The sequence below is a fragment of the Globicephala melas genome, chromosome X (genome assembly GCF_963455315.2).
Source record: "Globicephala melas chromosome X, mGloMel1.2, whole genome shotgun sequence".
Classification (NCBI taxonomy): Eukaryota; Metazoa; Chordata; class Mammalia; order Artiodactyla; family Delphinidae; genus Globicephala; species Globicephala melas.
Genome location: NC_083335.1, coordinates 16,309,893 through 16,330,279, shown reverse-complemented (window position 1 = coordinate 16,330,279; position 20,387 = coordinate 16,309,893). Strand labels below are relative to the sequence as shown.

The 20,387-nt window shown below is 39.9% G+C and overlaps 1 protein-coding gene across 1 annotated transcript; it reads right to left on the bottom strand.

The window, feature by feature from the left end:
• Positions 1-623: 623 nt before the first annotated feature.
• On the bottom strand, positions 624-17,250 carry HTATSF1 (HIV-1 Tat specific factor 1). Its single transcript, XM_030844957.3, has 10 exons — positions 17,037-17,250; positions 16,631-16,868; positions 14,757-14,937; positions 14,042-14,089; positions 13,417-13,571; positions 11,245-11,408; positions 9,791-9,890; positions 4,457-4,546; positions 3,390-3,527; positions 624-2,856 (listed from the first exon to the last, which is right to left on the bottom strand). Exons 2-10 carry the CDS (start codon positions 16,811-16,813, stop codon positions 1,615-1,617), a joined length of 2,301 nt encoding a protein of 766 aa, XP_030700817.1. The 5' UTR covers positions 16,814-16,868; positions 17,037-17,250; the 3' UTR covers positions 624-1,614.
• Between the last annotated feature and the right edge of the window lie 3,137 nt (positions 17,251-20,387).

Sequence of the window (20,387 nt, the reverse complement as noted above, 5' to 3'; positions counted from 1 at the left end):
AATTTTCTTTTGATAACAAGATGTATTGTTGCTCCACCATAAATTCCATTTTCAGGACCGATAAAACCTGATTGCTTAGAAAACAGGTGTTTCATGACTCTTAACGTCTGCTCATCAATATCACCTTGTAAATTATTTACCATTTTACAGCTGTTTGTGACTTTTGCTCCAGGGTGTTTATATGAAAAGAGCATGAGTACTTGATATCAACCAAACTAATGAGCAGGGGAAAAGAAGTTAGACTGAAAACGGCCTCCTTCTGACAGGCTTGGAGCTAATTTATGTTGTAGTTATGTGTTCCAACCACTGTGTATGGAAGATAAAGCATTCTTACCCTTTCGTTTAGAAAACCAATTTGCCAACAAATTACAATAAATTGTAGTAAAACACAATAAATACAGTGTTTAAATGCTTCTGGCTTATCTTCAAAGGGAACACTATTTTGGTTTGCAGTTTTTCTATGTTTAACTTTCTTCACCTCTTTTACTGATTTATCCCTGGTGAAAAGCCTAAAGATTTCTAATAGATCCCAGACATCAACTAAAACATTCTCAGAAAGCTGTCCTGAAGTATAAGAACTCTTTTCTGTCTATAGAGGGTAATGATTACACTGACAGACGGTATAATGAGAAAGCACCAATGCAGTTTATTTTAATTCTTCTAATTTATGAGAATAACTTCTTAATGCTACATCAGAAGTCAATTCACCAATACTGAATTTGGAAAGCACAGTCAAGAAAGACCCAAATTTTTATTGGGACTACACAACTTAGCATATACTAGATACCATGATTCTAGAACAAAATCAAAAGCAAACATCTGAAATATGCATGACAAAAGTTCTTAAACTCCAGGGGATCCATGAACCACCCCAAACTGTATACAAAAGATTGTGTAGTGCATGCATAGATTTTTCTGGGTAAAGGTCCTGTAACTTTAATCAGCTTCTAGAGGGGCCCAAACAGTACACGGGAGAATTCTGATTTCCTCTGTATTTTCAATAATGGAAGCTGTGGACCTTGGGAAGTTTACTTTTGCACGTTTAAGACTCAATTTTCATGGCAAGAGGGTAGAAAAGAAAAATAAAAGTAACTTGCGAGGACCGGGCAGGGAAAAACTCCGAAGTGTTCTTTACTTCATAAGTTTTAGTAACATGTTTTGGTTTAGAGAGGGGAAATGGGGACATCAGTGGTAACATCATAAGCTGAAGCAAGGAGACTCCTACAGGGATTTTTCAGGTCCTTAGAAAAACCAAACCTTAGTATGAATAAAGCAATAGCAAGAATGAAAAATGCAATTTAACTCAGGTCTAATTTTCTGTTTCTGCATATTAACAACTTATTTTTAATTTCTGAATATCACAAACTTCAATCAGAATATTTTAAAAAATATTATTCTGCATGCACTTAACCAATATGACAAAAGACAAGAATCCAGTTGACTTGTTCACATATATTTAAAATCGGCCAGTACAGATAATCACGAACACTTCACTGCATTGATCTGAGGGCATCCTACCTCTATGCACACGTTCATGTAACACTACTAGTAATTACCCTGGAGCAGAGGCAAAACGGAGATGGAGGAATCACCCTACAAAGCAAGTTTAAGGGATTAAACGTCATCATCGTCTTCGTCGTCGTCATCACTACTGAGGACAAAGCTGCTGCCTGTGGACAGGGGCCCTTCCTCCTTAACATTCCCTGAATCACCCACAGTCCCTCTCTCATCGGAATCTTCAAACAAATTGTCACTGGCATCGTCATCAAACAACTTCTCGTTGGAATCATCATCTTCGAACATCTTTTCATCTGTGTCTTCATCTTCCTTTACATCTGCATCTTCCTCATCTTCTTTTCCATCTGAATCTTCAAACACCTTTTCATCTGCATCGTCTTCTTTGTCCTTTTCAACCACATCTTCCAGTCCCTTTTCTTCTGCAACTTCTTTGTCCTCTTTTTCATCCGACTCGTCGTCAAATACTTTTTCATACACATCTTCCTCTTCTTCCTTCTCATCTGACTCTTCGTCAAACTCCTTCTCAGAGCCTTCTTCATCAAACATTTTCCCAGAGCTGTCATCTTCGAATTCTGATTTTTCAGAGTTATTTTCTTCTACCTCTTTCTCAAGAATGTTTTCATTAAGTTCCTTCTCCGAGCCCTCTTCCTCAAAACCTTTCTCAAGGCCGTTTTCTTCTAACTCTTTTTCGGAGTCGTCTTCAAACTGCTTTTCCGAGCACTCTTCAGACCCTTGTTCTGAGCTGCCATCTTCAGCCGCCTTCTGGGGGCTGGCCTCCTCCTCAGGCTCCTGCTCAAGGCTGTTCTCATCAGGATCTGTTTTGAGTCTCTTCTTTTTGGGCTCTCTTTCTGCACCATTCTCTTTCGACTCTTTTTTAGGACTACCCTCTTCATGCTCTTTCTCGGGGCTGCGTTCTCCGGACTCTCTGTCGGGGAAGTCTTCTTCACGCGCTCTTTTGGGACAGCCTTCCTCAAACTCTCTTTTGAGGCAGCTCTCTTCAGATTCTTTTTGGGGACAGCCTTTTTCAGCCTCTTTTTCAGGGCCACTTTCTTTAGCATCTTTTTCAGAAGCAGCTTCTTCAACTTCTCCCCCATCTTCTGTTTTTTCAAACTTCTTTTCATCTATAGGTTCTTCAAATGCCATTTCAGTTGCGGCTTCTTGAACATTCGTTTGAGATGTGCAAGGGTGCTCTGAAAAATGCCTCATTCTAGAAGGCCCCACCCTTTCTGGAGCCCAGACGGAATCTGAACGCTGAAGGCCTCTGTTGGCTTCGGGAGTGTTGAGGAAAACCTCCCATCCTCTCAGCCTTTCCTCCCTTTCTCTCGTGGTCTCCTCCACCTGTGTACACATGGAAAGTGCCGTTAAAATACGTTTTAGGCCAAAAGGAGTAACAGCGTCTCTGAACATTTCTAATATCGCCGGAAGTACTCTGATTTTATAAGGTATCACTTTTAGGAAATTAAAGCAATTCCCTATCTTCAGTTTCCAACACTTTACATCTTGATTTACTAGAGTTGACCTTAAGATCATTTACATGAACGCCTAATACCACAGCACTGCAGAAATGTCTCATCAATTAAAAAGTTAATAATTGAACTGTCTGTACTTTACAAGACAGAAAGGAAGAGAAGCGCTTTAATTTGTTCTCTTATTGCTATCCTGAGCAAGCCTCAAGACTTATAAACTGATTTCAGACTTATAAACTGAAGGACTGAAACATTTTTCTTTCCGTACTCTGAATATAAAGGATTATTTAAAAGAAGTACTGTTAAACAGATTAAACAGAACTTAAAACTTATGTGAAAAACTGCTAGATCAGTATTTGTTGGTAATGAAACAACTCATGTGCCCTTGACAGTTGCAGAACTCACCTGATAATCTGTAGTCCCATCCCACACTTGGGCAGTGATTTGACGGCCACCAAACCACCTTCCATTGAGGGTCTGAATACAATAATCAGCTTCCTCCGGATCCCTAAAGGACACAGAGGCCACACCATCAGGGTGTCTCTAGAAAGACAAGGAAGAAAAAGAAGGAATGAATGAGAACATTTAAAGTAAAACATATACATTTGACAAAGTAAGGAAGTAGTGTTCCTTCTGGTCATTTGAGCTAAAGATTTTACGTATGAAGTCTTTCTTCCTTTTTACTGCAGCCAGTAACACGCAGCTAGCTGCTTCTTCAGCTTAACATTGTCTAGCAAAAACCAAGCATGATATCCTTGGAAATGTTCCTGCTGATAACACTGTAACGAGATGCAGAACAGTACGGCTGTTAAGAATGTGGACTCTGAAGTTGAATAGCCCTGGGATTAAATCCTGGCTCTGCTGCTTACCAGCTGAATGGCCTTGGGCAAGGTGCTCAATCTCGAAACTTGCTCATCTGTAAAATGGCTAACTAAATAAAGTGGGTAAAATAGCGCCTACCTACCTCAGAGAATTTGGAGGACTTAATGAGATAACATGTAAAGCAGCTGTAGTATGCAATCGATAAATGGGGACTCTTTTAATTATTATGTGTTGATTCTGGATGTAAAAAAAAGGTGAAAAGGGGAACATACAGGAGAGTATTTTTCTTGATTGTTCTTCTCCAAATATGGAAGAAGAAATAATTCAAAAAGAGGGGGAGATGTGGCCAAATAGGGAACCATAAGGTCTCATACATGTCTCTCATACTTTTTTTTCACCTGATCATAAACTCTAGAGTGATGATAAAGGAAAATAACCAAGGGATATCACGTCTGTCAAAGCCTTCGCTTGTAATCCATGTTCATCTAATTATGCTATCTAATACTGCTTACAGATGACTACCACTAGACAGCAGACCTACTACATAAAAACATTTATGTAAAATTTGGAGGCATACTGATATTTGGTAATAACTTATTAAAATGGAAGAAAATTGCTTTAGAAATCATTTGTCCAAGCCATGAACTTACATCAAAGAGGAGGAGCCTCCTAACTTGTCCAAACTTCGAACATTCCACCCGAAGGTCTTCTCTGATCTCGTTCAGCACCAGTGGATCATCCTGCAAAAACACACTTGATTAAAATGGGCTTGCCCCCTTCTTTAAGTATAAACCCTGAGAATCAAATTTCTTACTTTGACGAACCAACAAATAAAAAAAGGTTTTGCTTAAGGTTAGTTGTTTGTCTGCAGTCTACAAAATTAAAAAAAATCAAAGTTAAAAATGAAGTTAGACTACCACAGCTGCTGCTACTACTATAGGTCTGCCCTGCTTTAAGATGGGGAATGGGCAAGTATGGTACGCAGCACTAGGGGTGTGCAGTGGCAAAGGAGAGGGAAGGGAAGTGTCACTGGAAATCACAAATAACAGCAGCTGAAGCAGGTGAAGTCCTGTGGCACATATTAAGTCAGAGACTGCTAATTCCTATGTTCTGCACCGGCATCACGATGACTGTACCGATGAGGAAACTTTATTTTGTGTTTTGCATAGATTCCTATTTACAGAAATGTTGTAACGGGAAGACATATATCCCTTTCATTGACTAAGTGTTTTAAGATTATTCTTTGTGCTTCCACGATTCTATTTTAACTCACAGTGTAAACCTCCCCCATAAGGGTTCCTGTTCATCTTGCCTCCAAGTCCCAATGCATGAAAAAGGCTCATAAAATGTTACGTCATCAACTTGAATTTCAACTACATACAAATATAAACGAGGATATCCTACCTACAAATTTCTAATGAAGCAGACTTACACTTTTTAGGAAACATATGAATTTGTCTATCTCACAGGTTTGTATGTTCCTCACCAACTAAAGAGAACAGCAAAACATGAGAAGTGGCTTCTCCTTCCTAAAGTTTTGTCAAAAGGCAAAAATAAACAACTGGTAGGCAGTTACTGAAATCAAATTTAAAATAAAAGCTATCAAATCCTATAAATCTGAAGCTTCTAAGAGCACAGCTGGCAGGACCCTGGATTTCTCCCACTTCTAAGATCTAACTGTGGAGAATGCGCCAATTTGCTTTATAGAAAATTCTCAGGCCTGAGAGGAATGGGGATGGAGCGTAAACTCCATGTGCTCCGGTGGTAAAGTCATATGGTGGCTTTTACGGGGGTATATGTGTGGGGGTAGCTCCTATCAGACTGTGAGCTTTCCGCAGGCAGGAATCTCCTTTGACTGAATTTTGAATACCTTACAGAACACAGTGCAGTCTTTCACGCAATGAATAATCAATAAAAGCTTTTTCGGAGTTTGATAAACTGTTCCTAATAACTCCATTTTATCTACCAAGGGAAATCAGGGTTATATTAAAAACAAACAATAACTGTTTCAAAATGTTTAACAAATTTAAGCATGATTCCACTGTAGGGGGAGGGGTGAATTACCATTTTTATTTCTTTATCAAAGTCTCAGTGCCTTTCCTACAAGAATATCAAATTTCAGCCAAGGACTTCCCAGACCTCTGTTTTCATGTTTACCAGCTTGAAAAACAAATATATCTTCACTGTTATATAGTATCATGAGGCTTAAAGATAATAACCCTCTCCCCTGGGAAAAATATCTTTAACCTAGCTAAGCATGAAAATTTTCTAAAGACAACACTTTGCAAGCAACAGACCTGAGACTAAACTCAGACTGAAACGCTGAAACTTTCTGCAGTCAACACTTATAATGTTTTTCCAGGGTGGTGTTTTGTTTTCCCAGAAATAAACCGTATTTCTCATTCTTTTCCAAGCTAAACCTACACTGTCCAAGATAGTAGCCACTAACCACACATGGCTACCGAGCACTTGAAATGTGGCTAGTCCAAATTGAGGTGTGCTGCAGGTGTGAAATAAACACCAGATTTTGAAAATTTAGTACCAAAGGAGGAAAAAACTTCAATGTAACATAGCTTATTAACATTTTTATGTTACATGTTGAAATTATAATACTGTGGATATATTGGGTTAGATAAAATTCACCATTAAAATTAATTTACCCCGTTTCATGTTGTTTTTGTATTGTGGCTGCTAGAAAAATTTAAATTACACATGTGGCTCACATTATACCTCTATTGGACAGCGCTAGTATACACAATGAGAAACCTACCTTTGCATCTGAGTTTTGGTTCTTCACCTCTTGGTATTCAAATTTGCCAGGCATGAATTTTTTAAACAAGGCTTTGAATTAAATACTGAAAACCCCTTAAGGTTACATTTAAAATATTAGCCTTCACTGTTCACCCTGATACCAAAGGGTATTTCTAGGTATTTTGGTTCTAACACTAGTCAATTGTCTGGAATAAACATATACAGGTATACCTCAGAGATATTGCATGTTCGGTTCCAGACCAGCGCAATAAAGCAAATATTACAATAAAGCAAGTCACACGAAATTTTTTGGTTTTCCTGCTATGTTTACACTATACTGTAGTCTCTTAAGTGTGTGATAGCATTGTATTTAAAAAAGACATGCCTTAATTAAAAAATACTTTGCTAAAAAATGCTAACCATCATCTGAGCCTTCAGCGAGTTGTCACAGTAATAAAGATCACTGATCACAAATCACCATAACAAATATAATAATAATGAAAATGTTTAAACTACTGGGACAATTACCAAAAAAGTGACACAGAGAAATGAAGTGAGCAAATGCTATTGGAAAAATGGCACTGACAGACTTGCTCCATGCAGGGTTGCTACAAAAACTTCAATTTGTAAAAATTAAAAAAAAGCAGTATCTGCAAAGCGCAATTAAGCGAAGCACAGTGAAACAAGGTGTGCCTGTATTCCACCCCACAAAATCTGATTTCTTTCTGACACCCCGGTTACCTGACAATTCAGTTTTTGTCTTCTACTACAAACCTCAATGCTGATCTGTTCTTTAGATTCATATGGAATCTCTGGACAAATCAAACACTCCCCAAAAACGTCCAGTGAAAGCAGTTTTCCAGTTGAACACCTCTATCCAGAGTTATATAATGTCTACACCAGCGTTGCCCAACAGAACTTTCTGTGTTCACAGAAGTGAATACTCCATTATCCAATATGGTAGCTACTAGCCACACGTGGCTAATACACCTGAGGAATTAAATTTTCATTTTATTTCACTTCAGTTAATTTAAATTTAACCACATGTGGCTAGAGTCTAGCATACTGGACAGTCTGCTACAGTGATGCACTTTTACATTCAGGCCCATGAGACACTGAGCAAAAAATCAAGACTTCTGACAGGCTCTCATCAAACTCGTCAGACCACACAAGACCAGTCAGATGGGCAAACAAGGACAGCATCAAGGGTTTCTCTGCCCGTGAACTCTGAAGCCCATCTCTGTGCTCCCAGCCCCTGTGGTGCAGCCGTCTGAAAACTTTCCTTCATTTGCAAAGATGCTAAAGAGAAAATATTTTCTTCCTTGAGTGGATGAAAACACTCTGCCTTGTGAGTAAAAAGGGTTTCATTCAATCATTCTCTCACTTTTTCTTCCTATAAATACTGAGGGCCTACTATGTGCCAATCATGATTCTAAGCACCGGGCATATAATAGCAAACCAGGTAGACAAGAGCCCCAGCTTTCATGGAGCTCACATTCTAACGGAGAAGATCCAGTTATTTCAGATAATAATAAATGCTATGAATAAAATAAAACAGGGTTAATATAAAGGTTCTATAACTCCAAAGTTTATATTAAACCAATAAAGGTTTTTTTTCTTTAAGCTATCAAGAATTTACAAGCATGAAACTTTTATCTTTAAAAATATCCACTGGAGGAAATTCGTGGGAAGTCAAGGAAGAATAAATGCGGCTTTTTGGAGGAAAGAATATTTGTTAAGCTAGGAAAAATTAAGTGTGCCCAGGGTGATAGCTAGACTTAAATTAGGGTCTCAACGAGCAAAGGCAGGAGGCGGAAACACGTAAAGGCAATTGCACAATACACTTCAACTTGCACAGGGCCCAGATACTTAATGAATTAAGTTTGCATTTATATTCATGTCCAAGTGTTAGGAGTATGGAATGTTGTGAATCAAGGATCTCAAGTCACAGAAAGTAATAGGTCACCTAATTAAAAAACCAATTATCTACCAGGGAAATAAAATGTAGGTGAATCACAGGAAAGTCTGGAGTTGTACCCAGTAGACTAGACACCATGATCCATCTATGCGTGCCTTTAAAAGTCCCACCTGGCAGGGATAGCATTTCAAAAAGCATCTAGTGTGCATGTATATATGTGTATTTTTTAAACATGTTTCATTATCACTGCAGCTCTAAAGCAGCTCTGCCGTATTTCAAGATGCTTCAGGATTCTAGTCAGAAGAGACACCAAACAGTATAAATAGTCCACAGGTATCTTCCCTATGACCTCAAAAGACACAGACTCTACAGGTGCATGGTAAACCCTATCACATCACTATCTGCAGAGATGGAGCTCAACAGACAATTCTGGTGTCCTCTCTAAGGGGGGTAAAATGACACTGTCATTCTAAATCTGCTTAACTGCACAAAAGGAACAAGAGTGGGCCTTGGGTGCAACTAGATCATTTGTAAACCATCTGAAATTTTACATTATGAACATTTTTTTGTTATGTGTAATTTGTTATCATTAATTTCAGAAGTCAGGCAGAGAATAAAGAATTCTTCTTCCATGAACGATCCCATCGGTCTAGGCCAAAACACAGAGATAAGGACAAGAGGCAGAACGTAACACAAGGTACCCTGATGGTAATTAATATTCCTTAAACCTCTCTAGTAGCTCTTCCTCCTTTATTCACTTTTATTTGCTGTTCCTAGAATCTTACATGGACACCAATTATTACAAAGTCCTCTTAATAGCCACTAAAGAGTTTTGTAAAGATTAGGTCCTAAAAAAACAACCTTCGCTACTCAAATGTCAGGGGCTGTATTTCATTAACCTAAGGTTTTTTAAGGATCAAACTTTTAGCACTAAAGTGAAGTTTTCAATTCCAAGTGTGAAACTGGTCCTCCCCACCAAAATCAGCCTGCAATGTTGAACTGCACTCAAAATCCACAAGCGACTCCCATAAACCTTTTAAAGTTTATATTTTTAATCATTTCCCATACCAAGTAGCTGCTGTTTGGGGCCACGGTACAGGTATTAGACAGGTTTACCTGCGATACGATTAAAAGAACGCTGGGTTAAACCTGGGAAAATCTGAAACCTTCAGTTGATTCTTGGTATCATCTTCCGATCCTGAAGACTAGATGAACGTGCAGGATGTGACATAAGAAAGATGGGGTGAGGCAAACTTTGGGCTCCCTTGAAAGAAAGCACATCTATGTTTCTATCAGTAAGAACACTGCTTCCTACCTCAAAATCTATAGGATGAAACATATTTCTGATGATGACAACTCGCTCGTGGCGCAGTCGGGACGGGCCAGCTCTTTTCTCAGGTCTCCAATCCAACTGCCTAATGCGACAAAGCGGGAACAAGAAGCTGTGAATTTTGTTTCAGACTTGTCAGAGCGAAAAAAAAAAAAAAGAGCAGTTAAATAACCCTTTATTGAGCACTTAAATAGTGATAATTATCTGATTCCAAAACAACAATGTGTATTTTAGTCACAGCTCCGTTACAACTTTCTGAATCAAAATAATGGGCAGGTGAAAGATGGACCCAGTATCTGAAATCCCCAGAATATATATATATTTTTCAGAACTGCTGGCTGGTTACAAACATTCCAATGAGACTTCTGAAAAATTGCTAATTATTTAGTATCTATGACTATCTAGGAAGAGACACTGAGGCCAAGAAAATGTTCAAATTGTATTGGTTTTTAGGTATTTTACGATTATAAAGAACAAACTGCATTAAAATATGTAAAACTACTCACTCTTTGTTACTATCTTAAAATCTTACTGATTTGTTTATAAAAATTTTAGGTATCTATTTTAACGATTCCTGTAAAAACTATAGACATCAGAACTAAATGCTTCTTTGATCATTTTATCATTAGTTTAAGCATAGTGTTAGAAGTGTTATTAGAATTCACTCTGATAAAAGTACTTATCATTTTGACTCATTTCTTAATACCAGCATATTTCAAAAGACATTAAATAAAGGGAATAATAGAAACTTGATGACTTGTATATACTACACACAACCACACAGTACATGATAAAATGATAAAACCTATCATTTCTAATTTCTAACTCCTACTAACAAACCTGTATGTAAAAATTTAGCTCCTGGTGTAGCTGATTCTAGCCACATGAAAAATGAACTAATGGCTCCAGTATATAAACCTAAACCATCTTACTTAATCTGATGTTCAACATTTTCTGTAGAGATGGCTTTCTTATTTCATTTAAGCCCATGTTATATTAAAAATGAATACCCCAGAAAACAAAACACCACCACTGCCAAATCATCCTATTACGCAGATTACTGAGGGTTTCCGATGATCTAATGAAATTTTTTTTTAATTTTTATTTTATATTGGAGGATAGTTGATTTACAGTGTTGTGTTAGTTTCAGGTGTATAGCAAATAAAATTCTTTAAAAATAATCTGTAGGCATACTTGATGGAACAAAACTAGGTGGTTATCGGGAAGGTGGGAGAGAGACGCAAGAGGGAGGGGATATGGGGATATATGTATACGTATAGCTGATTCACTTTGTTATACTGCAGAAACTAACACACCATTGTAAAGCAATTATACTCCAATAAAGACGTTAAGAAAAAAAACTAGGTGGTTATTACCAAAAGTATACTCTAGGATATTTATACAAAATCTTTCAAAATGGAAAAAAAAACAACACAAACTTTTGTTGCATAGACAGCTTTTTCTTGTAGTCTTTGCACTTCTTTTTCTTCTTTGAGGCGTCATATTCCCCTTTCAGTTGAAACTTTGCCACCTCCACATGTAATTTGTAGCCTCTAATTTCATCGTCATCCAAAAGTTTTAATGCAAGATCCACAGATTCTCTCTTTGTAAAGGGAAAGCAAGTTACAGTCAGTCACACACTGAAATGAAACTTCAGCAGGAGTGTTTTAGATGAATGATGACTATACATAAAATAAAGATTTAAATGTAACTACCTACATGGGAAAAAAGAACTACAGAACACGTATCGGAAAATGTGTACTTAAGACATAGCTGTCCCCAACCAGTTATGTGAACCTAGGCAAGTTATTCAAGCTCCCTGAGCCCCAATTTCTTCATCTGTAAAATGGGAATGGAAATGCCTTCTTTGCAGGGTTCTTGACAAATTTAAATGAAACAAGGCACATAAAGGATAGTGACTGGCATACAGTAGGTACTCAATAAGTTCTACCATTACTGGAATAGTATTTTTGCCTCCTGGAATCTCAATTTCTCCTCTATACAATGAGGTAAATAGACCTGTGTGATTTCCAAGGTGCATTCCAGTTTTAAAATTCTAAAAGTTTCCTACTTAAAAGACTAGATGACTCAAGAAACTGGGAATAGCATAGTCAGCCTTTAATCTTTTGTGTTCACCAATTAAAATGTAGGTCTGTGATATACTGGGAACAAGATGCTTATCTGATAGCTTGAACATTACACACACTTGTGGATTCTGGGTCCTATACAAAGGGGGCAATTGTCAGCTCTACACAGATTCAAAGATCTGAGGACCTGAGGAGAACTCAAAAGGACAACTGAACTCAGCCACGCAATCAAATATGGATCCCGGAACAATTAACTATATACTTCTGGAACTCAATTTACTGGTTTGGCAATCTTGCATTTTTATGGGTCATAAATTTGACATATCAAGTTTGCCAAAACCCCATTTTTCTCTTCAAAATTTTACAACCCAATCAACCCCCCTAAGAATCTGTTCACAGATTTTTAGTAATCCTTGAAGAACTTATAAAGCATTCAATCTCCTTACATTTGAAAATTACATAAATATCTTCCTATAATGGTCGTACTCATGTGTGATCTCATCATGTTCAAGAACCAGGTCAAAAACCTATCTCCCCCAAAGCTTGTCAACTTAATCTTACCCGCCCTCTGATTACACTGAAATGTCGTACACTTGCAACACACTTGTGATGTTGGTACTGTTGTTTCATCACTTTGATTTTGCTTTGTAATTATTTTCAGGTTCCATGACACATGTACACACCATCATTGTGCCCATTTCTTTTGTACCGTGCAGCAATGCATAACACATGCTCCTAAGGGGACAGGTGTTCCAAAAACGATGGCTGCCTTTGGCACTGAGCTTCCCCCCATGCCATTTATGGTATCATGAATAAATAAAGTTCTGCAAATGTCTGTTAATACCACTCTCTCTTCTCTCTCATTCAAAATATATTTTGAAGCAGTAAGCATAAGTTATCACCTTTATGGTCTAATTCGGGGTCAGAAAACTTTTGTAAAGGGCTAGTGAGTAAATATTTTAGGCTGTGTGGGCCCTGTGGTCTGTGTTGCAACCACTCAACTCTGCTGCTGAAATGTGAAAGGAGGTACAGACAAATGTGTAAATGAATCAATGTGGCCCGGTTACAATAAAACTTCATTTACAAAGACAGGCAGTAGGCTGAAGTTTGCCAAACCCTGGTCTAATTCATTCCAATGGGCAAATAAAATGTTACTGGCTTTCTTTTCTCTGTGGATTTTTAGAATGTGTTCTGCATTGATTATATGCATATACTCCTAAAGAGATCTTTGCAGCAAGAATTTTTTTAAGACAAGAGAAGTACCTCGGTCATGACTTACGTAATACCTTGACCTGATAACATATTTTCTTACAAGAGCAAGTGAATAACCTTACCAGTGTGATACACACAAGCACAACATGAAACAAGTTTTCTTCACATCCTGTTTTGAATAGCTCTCACTCTTGGTTATCATCTATACAAAATTATAGCCCTGGTTCCCGAGTTAAAAATGGAGATAGGAAAATGAAAAAAAAAAAAAAAAGAAACGGAGATAGGAGAAACTTACTTGACCACATAACTAACCTTCAAATAACAGCAAAGTCCATCTCCTTTAAGATTTCCTTGATTATCTTTGTAAAGCTTGACCTTAAATTCTTCTGTTTGAGGATCTCTCATAATAATGCCAAACTTGGACATGAGCTGTATAAATTCATCCACTGTAATATCTGGAGGCAAACCTGTGACGTTAGGGGGAAAAAAATTATAAAGGCATCTAAAACAAAAGTGAGCATTACTTAGGGATTCTACCAATTCGAAATCCATAACTTGGATGAGTGCAATTTTGATTTTCTAAAAGTATGTAAAAATCTCACATCTATAGACGTTGAGGAAATGTCATGTTTTAATGTATTCAAATATACATTAAAATCATGCTTTGCTTAGGCCTTGTATCAATGAATCTGAAGGGGCAAACAGCTGTGAGTTACCTAAAGCAGACAGAAAGGATGGCACACAAAGTTACATACACTTAATTTTTCTCAGTTTCATAAAAAAACAACATATTCCTCACTCACGTAAATGGCTGAACAAATAATGACACAAGGATACAAAATAGAATTTAGAGAAACTGAAAACTAAAAATCACTATGTGAAAAATCTCAAAATCAAATATTTTCTACTCTAAATGTGGTTAAAAAGGTATACATACCAGAAACATACACATTTGTGTTTCTGCCTTCTTCAACATGAAACCATCCTAAAAATCAAAATCGAATAAATAAATAAAACACATGCCAGAAAAGGTAAGAGTCCCATTATGAAATCCTGACAGTGTGGCAGTTTCTCAAAACTTCTAGAAACTTTTTCTTACCCTTAGAACAAGACAGATTAAATCAAATCACTGTCCAGCTTTCAAAGTATTTGGATCTTTGGACAAGTAATTTGTTTCAGAGCCCAGTCTGAAAAAAGATGGCTAGTTTATCTTGGTTCTTTATGAATCTGATACTACCTTTAAAAAACCTCACCCTTGCACTGACTTTAGGCCTTGGCGTAAGTTGCTTCTGACTCCAATCTACTGTGTTAGACCTGGCCAAGCTGAAGCGAAATTGACTTCTTGAGTTTAATTAAACTCAAAAAGTACAAAAAAAAAAATCACCTTACAAACAGAACTTTAGATAATCTCCTAATGACAGCTCTATTTTGCAAAGGAAGAAACTGAGAACTGAACTGAATTGAAAGAGCCCACTGGATGCCCACAGGTTAGTGAGAGAGCCAACATATGAACCCAAATAATAATATTTAAAAAACCCATCTTATGATTCTGTCAAAGCTATTTTATAATTCTCCAAAAAGTAACTACATATACACACACACACTCATATTTTTAATTTTTACACTCATGTTTGAAAACTAAATCCACTTGCCTGATTCACCCTTTCTCTTTTCTCCCCTCTTTTTGGTATCACTGGGTTCGGGGGATTTTCTTTGCGGAGGTTCCTCTGCAGTCCTAGCACTGACATCTTGGACATTCGCAGTAGAACTAGACGCACCATCGTTAGAAAAGCCATAACTGGCCTGATATGTAGCAATAAAATCTTCAGTGATCTAAACAAGAAATTCAGCACACATACATAAATTCAAAAATGATTTCCTCATGCAAAAAGTTTACAGTGTTAAATAACAGCATATTCAGTTATACAACTTAACATACAAGTGTTTCTGTGTAAATGCAAGAGCAGTCACCTTATCTAGAAAACTGCACACAAAATAATAAAAAATTAAGACATGGGTACTTGGATTATCAGCACAAAAGTCTGAGATACTATTAAAAGCATTTTAAGTTGGCACCTTTTCTAGTTGTTTCATTTGTAAATTACTATCTCTGCAGTCTACTTGACTAAGGCTACAAATAAATATAACAAAGGAAGTATCAGATAACAATAAACAGAATAAAACCAACAGTCAACTAACAATCTAACAACAGGATCAAATTTTCTTTTACTATATGGATGAACAAAAGTATATGTACTCTAAATATTTAAATACCTGTAGGCAGAGAACACAAAAAGGAGAACTCTGATTTGGTGTGTAAAGAATGGGGCTAACAATTATAAAATTAAATGCTATTTTAACACCGTCACTAATTAAATCACATTATCATTTAATGTCAGAACAAATCAAGAACAAATCCCAACTCACATCTATCCTCCTGGCTCTTAGGGAAAAAACACAATTGCACAACAAAAGAAATATAGTTATATCTTCATACCAATCAATGAAAGGCACACACTGGAATGAGGAAAATGTAAAACTTGAAGTTTGAAGAGGTATGGGCTTCCATAACATAAAAAGATAGAGCCACAAATTAATCCATTATCAGACGATTGTTAAAGTACTCCGAAGGCTGAAGAAACCAAATATGCACTCTAGCTGGCACCACCAGCAGCCAAGTGAAATAGTAAGTTTAACAATTCAGAGGGATTGGAACATACACACAAATACAAAGTGGGAAAGAAAAAAGGTGAAATAAATAATTAAAAAATCACACTCAAATTACACAATGGAGACACAGTTTGTATTACTGGCTTGCAAGTCTATTAGTGTGTGATAAGTATCCTTTTTTTCCACCCATACCGTGAGACTTTGATTAACAGGGTACTTTGACCAAAAAGTTTCGAGCCAAGTTTAACATCAGTCATTTTACTTTCAAGCTAAAATAGAATACCTCACAATTTCCAAGTACTCTAAATAAATATGCTCAGATCTTTTCCATCCATATTCTGTGCACCTCTTGTCATATTCCCGTGGTAATATGGTTCAAACATACGTGTCTAGGCACAAAATTTAGTAGGAAAGTAAAAAGAGATGCAAAGTTCAATCAGTAAAGAATTATCAATTTATCAATTTTTCAAATCAAGAAGCTAAATTTTGCACATAGCACATCAGCTAAACATCTGAATTCCTAGGATAAGTAAGATTGAGACTACGTGAGATTAACATCGACTGAATTTGCTCTTGGTGTTTTTCCTCTTTGCAATAAAAAGCAGTCACCAACTGTAACCTTCATAGATAAAATTTATTAGGCATGGAAAAGGCTTAATAATTAAATTACATTGAAGCCATCTCCCTAAAGATTTCCGTTCCTTTACACGTCGGTTCTGCTACAGACACAACAAAAAGAAACGTCACTATCCAGAGGGGCTCTAACCCAGGACCTCAGCAAAGAAAACGTGAAAGGAGCGCCCCGCGAGGCTGGCCAGGCGGGCCCGCTGCGCATCGGCGCCCGTGCGACTTTTACCTTGGGGAACCAAGCCTTCTTATCCAGGTCCCACTCGTATGGGGTGTCAGTCGGCTGCTGCTGGAAAGAATCGGTTTCTCCACCGGGATCTTTCTCGGTGTCGCCGTCCTCAGAGCCTCCGTACAATTTTTGCATTCGCAACTGCTCATCAAACTCGTCGTTCTCATCCAAGTTGTTGCTCATGTTGCCGACTTAGCCCAGGTGCAGTGTCCGGGAGAGCGAAGAGGCCGAAGTGACGCTGGAGGGGAACAGAGAAAGGGAGGCTGGCCGTGCTCAGCCCGCGCCCCCCCCCCGCCCGCCTCCCCGCGGCGCCCCAGCAGCCCCCGGGAAGTCAGGGCCACTCGCCAGCCGCACCGCCCCCCGCCCACCGCGCGCAGGCGCCGCTGCTCCCGGCCCAGCCGCCCACCTAGCTCGCCCCGCTGGATCTTGACACCGCCACTCGAGCCACAACGCGGCGGGAGCGGACACAAGGTGCTCTGTGCTCCCCGGCGGCCGATTCTAAGACGACGGCGGGTCCCGCCACAACGTCTGGAAACCGCTTGACAACGGAGGCCCGCTCACGCTGACGCAGTCGCCATTGTTGACGCAGTCGCCATTGTTGACGCGTCGCGACGTCGCGGGTCCCGCAGACACGCCCCCAGTGGCGTCAACAGGCGCCGACGCGGGCAGGCGGCGTGGGGCTCGGGGGGCGGGGCTCGGGGGGCGGGGCTCGGGGGTCAGCTCTGCTGCCGGGCGGTGATGCCCAGCTGGGACTTCCTGGCGAGGCGCCTCGGGGCCGTTTGACTCCGCTGGGTCCCCGGTGGGCCGGGAGGGGCCGGGACGAGGCGGTAGCCGAAGGCGTGGGAAGGTTCCCCCTCGGCCGGCTCCGGAGTAGGCGTCGGGGCGGCCGCCATCTTGGGGGAGTGGACAGGGCGGGCGGGACAGGTTTCAGTGCGAGAGAAAGGCGCCAAGGCGCCCCTCCTTCGCCCGGAGGCTCCTCCTCCGCGTAGGAAACGAGTCTTTGGTTTGTTTCGTTACGATTTCACTGGGAGAGGCGCTGGCTCTGGTTAGCCCGAGTTCCTAGTACAGGGTCTGGTGTCTAGTGCGTGTGTGGTGAGTGAATGAATGAATGAACGAACGATGGGTGGAAGGACCAACCTTCTTTCTAAGCCTCTGCTCCCTCCTTTACCTCTCCGGTACCTTCCTCAGGCTGGAGATGTCTCTGGAAAGGAAGGGCAGCAATTGCCTGCCCCTTGTACTCCGTGATTCAGACGTGCTCAAGCTCCAAACCTAAAACTTTTACCGTCCAGTGTGCACGCCACCTTTACTGCCCCCACTAACGTCGTTTTTTGCTCTCTTAGAAAAAAACATGCACGCAATAGGACTTGCGTGCATTTTTATAATATAGATAACATGAGTTTTATTAGGCTCATTTAAGCATTGCTAAATATTTCTCCCAGGATTCAAAAATAGTGTACAGCTGTTTTCAGCAATGTGTTCATTGGGCTCCCATTTCATTCCTGAGTGAGTTCACAGCATAGGTGATAATATGCTACGCAGCCCTGCTGCACGTAACACTGAGTGCCTGCTCTCTCCACAGGCCCCTCTTAGCAGGTGGCCAAAAAGGTTACTTCCCATATGACCCAGTCATGGGCTACCCAGAGGCCTGTGAGGTGACCTGGTAGGGTAGCCCCGCATTCTAGACTGAATTTGATTCACTGAGCCAATAAGCCTCTCCCAGAAAGAGGGTTGAGTATGGAACAGACAGGGACATGGTCAGAGTAACCCAGAAGCAGGGAGGCCCACACAGGGAAGGTAGTAAGCAGAACAGAGGCCTTGTGTGGAGAAGTTCTTCAGGGGTGAGAGGAGAAGCTGAGGCAGTGACAGAGGGTCATTGAGTCACCGTAATAGTGGAGCAGTGGAGTTGGGACCTAAGCATGCTTGTACCTACAATGGCATTCTACTTGGCCACTGGCCCTGACAGTTTTGTGTTTTTTATTTTAATTTAATTTAATTTAATTTTTTTGGCTGTGCCCCACGGCATGCAGGCTCTTACTTCCCCGACCAGGAATCAAACCCGTGCCCCCTGCAGTGGAAGTGTGGAGTCCTTAACTACTGGACCGCCAGGGAATTCCCAGTTTTTTCTTTTTTTTTAAGCAATACTTTTGTCTCTATGAGGCCTGGTTCCTGTTCTTATTTCCTTGTGGATTCCTAGAATTAAATCCCTAGGAACTGAGGTAATCTGGAAGTATCTCTTTATAACCTGTTCTTTTTTTATATATAAATTTATTTTATTTATTTATCTTTGGCTGTGTTGGGTCTTCGTTGCTGTGAGCGGGCTTTCTCTAGTTGCGTCAAGCGGGGGCTACTCTTCGTTGCGGTGCGCGGGCTTCTCACTGCGGTGGCTTCTCTTGTTGCAGAGCACGGGCTCTAGGGGCACCAGCTTCAGTAGTTGTGGCGCACAGGCTTAGTTGCTCTGCGGCATGTGGGATCTTCCAGGATCAGGGCTCGAACCCGTGTCCCCTGCATTGCCAGGTGGATTCCTAACCACTGCGCCACCAGGGAAGTCCCTATAACCTGTTTTTATTTCCAAGATTTTTTGCAAGAAACACTCAAGTTAACAAGCAAAAAGGGGGGTCCTTTGTTATTATAAGGATGGGGGTAGCTCCTGAAACTCCAGGAATGGAATATGGATGGGCTGCACAAGGGGCTGCTGGACCCAGGAAGACAAAACCCAGACAGCCGGCTTCTCCCTGATCATCATCTTCGTTCTTCTCTGTGAGGGGTGATCTGTGCTGTACTCCTGGCCTAATAGGCCACCGACTTCTTGGTGGATAAAAATTCATTAACCTACAAAAGCAGAGACTGCCTGGACAGAGAAGTCATCTACCTGGCCGAGGAAGTCTTTCTGGAAAACTACTGAACTATACCAAAGTAGATTTTTTTTAATGGCCCATTCAGGCTCACTCTGCTCGGGAATTTTCCTGTCCCCACTTCCTGTAATCTCAAGACTTAGTGGAAATAAAAGTAACTCCTTTTGACAAAAAAAATTGATGGATCCCTGACTTAAGATGGTAATAACTGCAGAAATTCTTTAAACCCAAATTTGCTATTGTCAGTAGGTATACCAGTATTAAATGTTTTGTAATACTATCAACTTCAATGACAAAGACTTACCTAAGTTTGTGACTTTGTTTTCCTGCTTTGTAGCATATTATATTATTATGGTCGATTATTCTAAGTCTTGGGTCAAGGCAGGCCCTGAGCAAAATTGAGAAGTATACAAAATTTGTTTTTCATGTGTTCCCCCATGCCCCCATTTAGGACCCTCTCCAAAAAAGTGAAATGTAGTAACATTTCTGCACACAATAGTCAGTGTGAGAAAAATTGTGGATATTGGGGCCTACTTGTAAGTTTAGCTCTGACAAGGATAATCTGTGAAAAAAAAGACCACCCACTCCAAAAAAAATCAAAGCAAAGCCATGAATTTTAATCCCAATTCCTAATTCTGGATGGGAGGCTGATGCCCTATACAGCCATTCAGGGATTTATTTTATATCAGATCCCTAAGTCACCCAGGGATTACTGAGAATGAAGAAAATCAAACTTCTCGGAGCTCTAGTTTTGTCAACTGCTGAAAAGCTCGCTTAGGGGCTTCCCTGGTGGCGCAGTGGTTGAGAGTCCACCTGCCGATGCGGGGGACGCGGGTTCGTGCCCGTGTCCGGAAGGATCCCACATGCCACAGAGCGGCTGGGCCCGTGGGCCGTGGCCGCTGGGC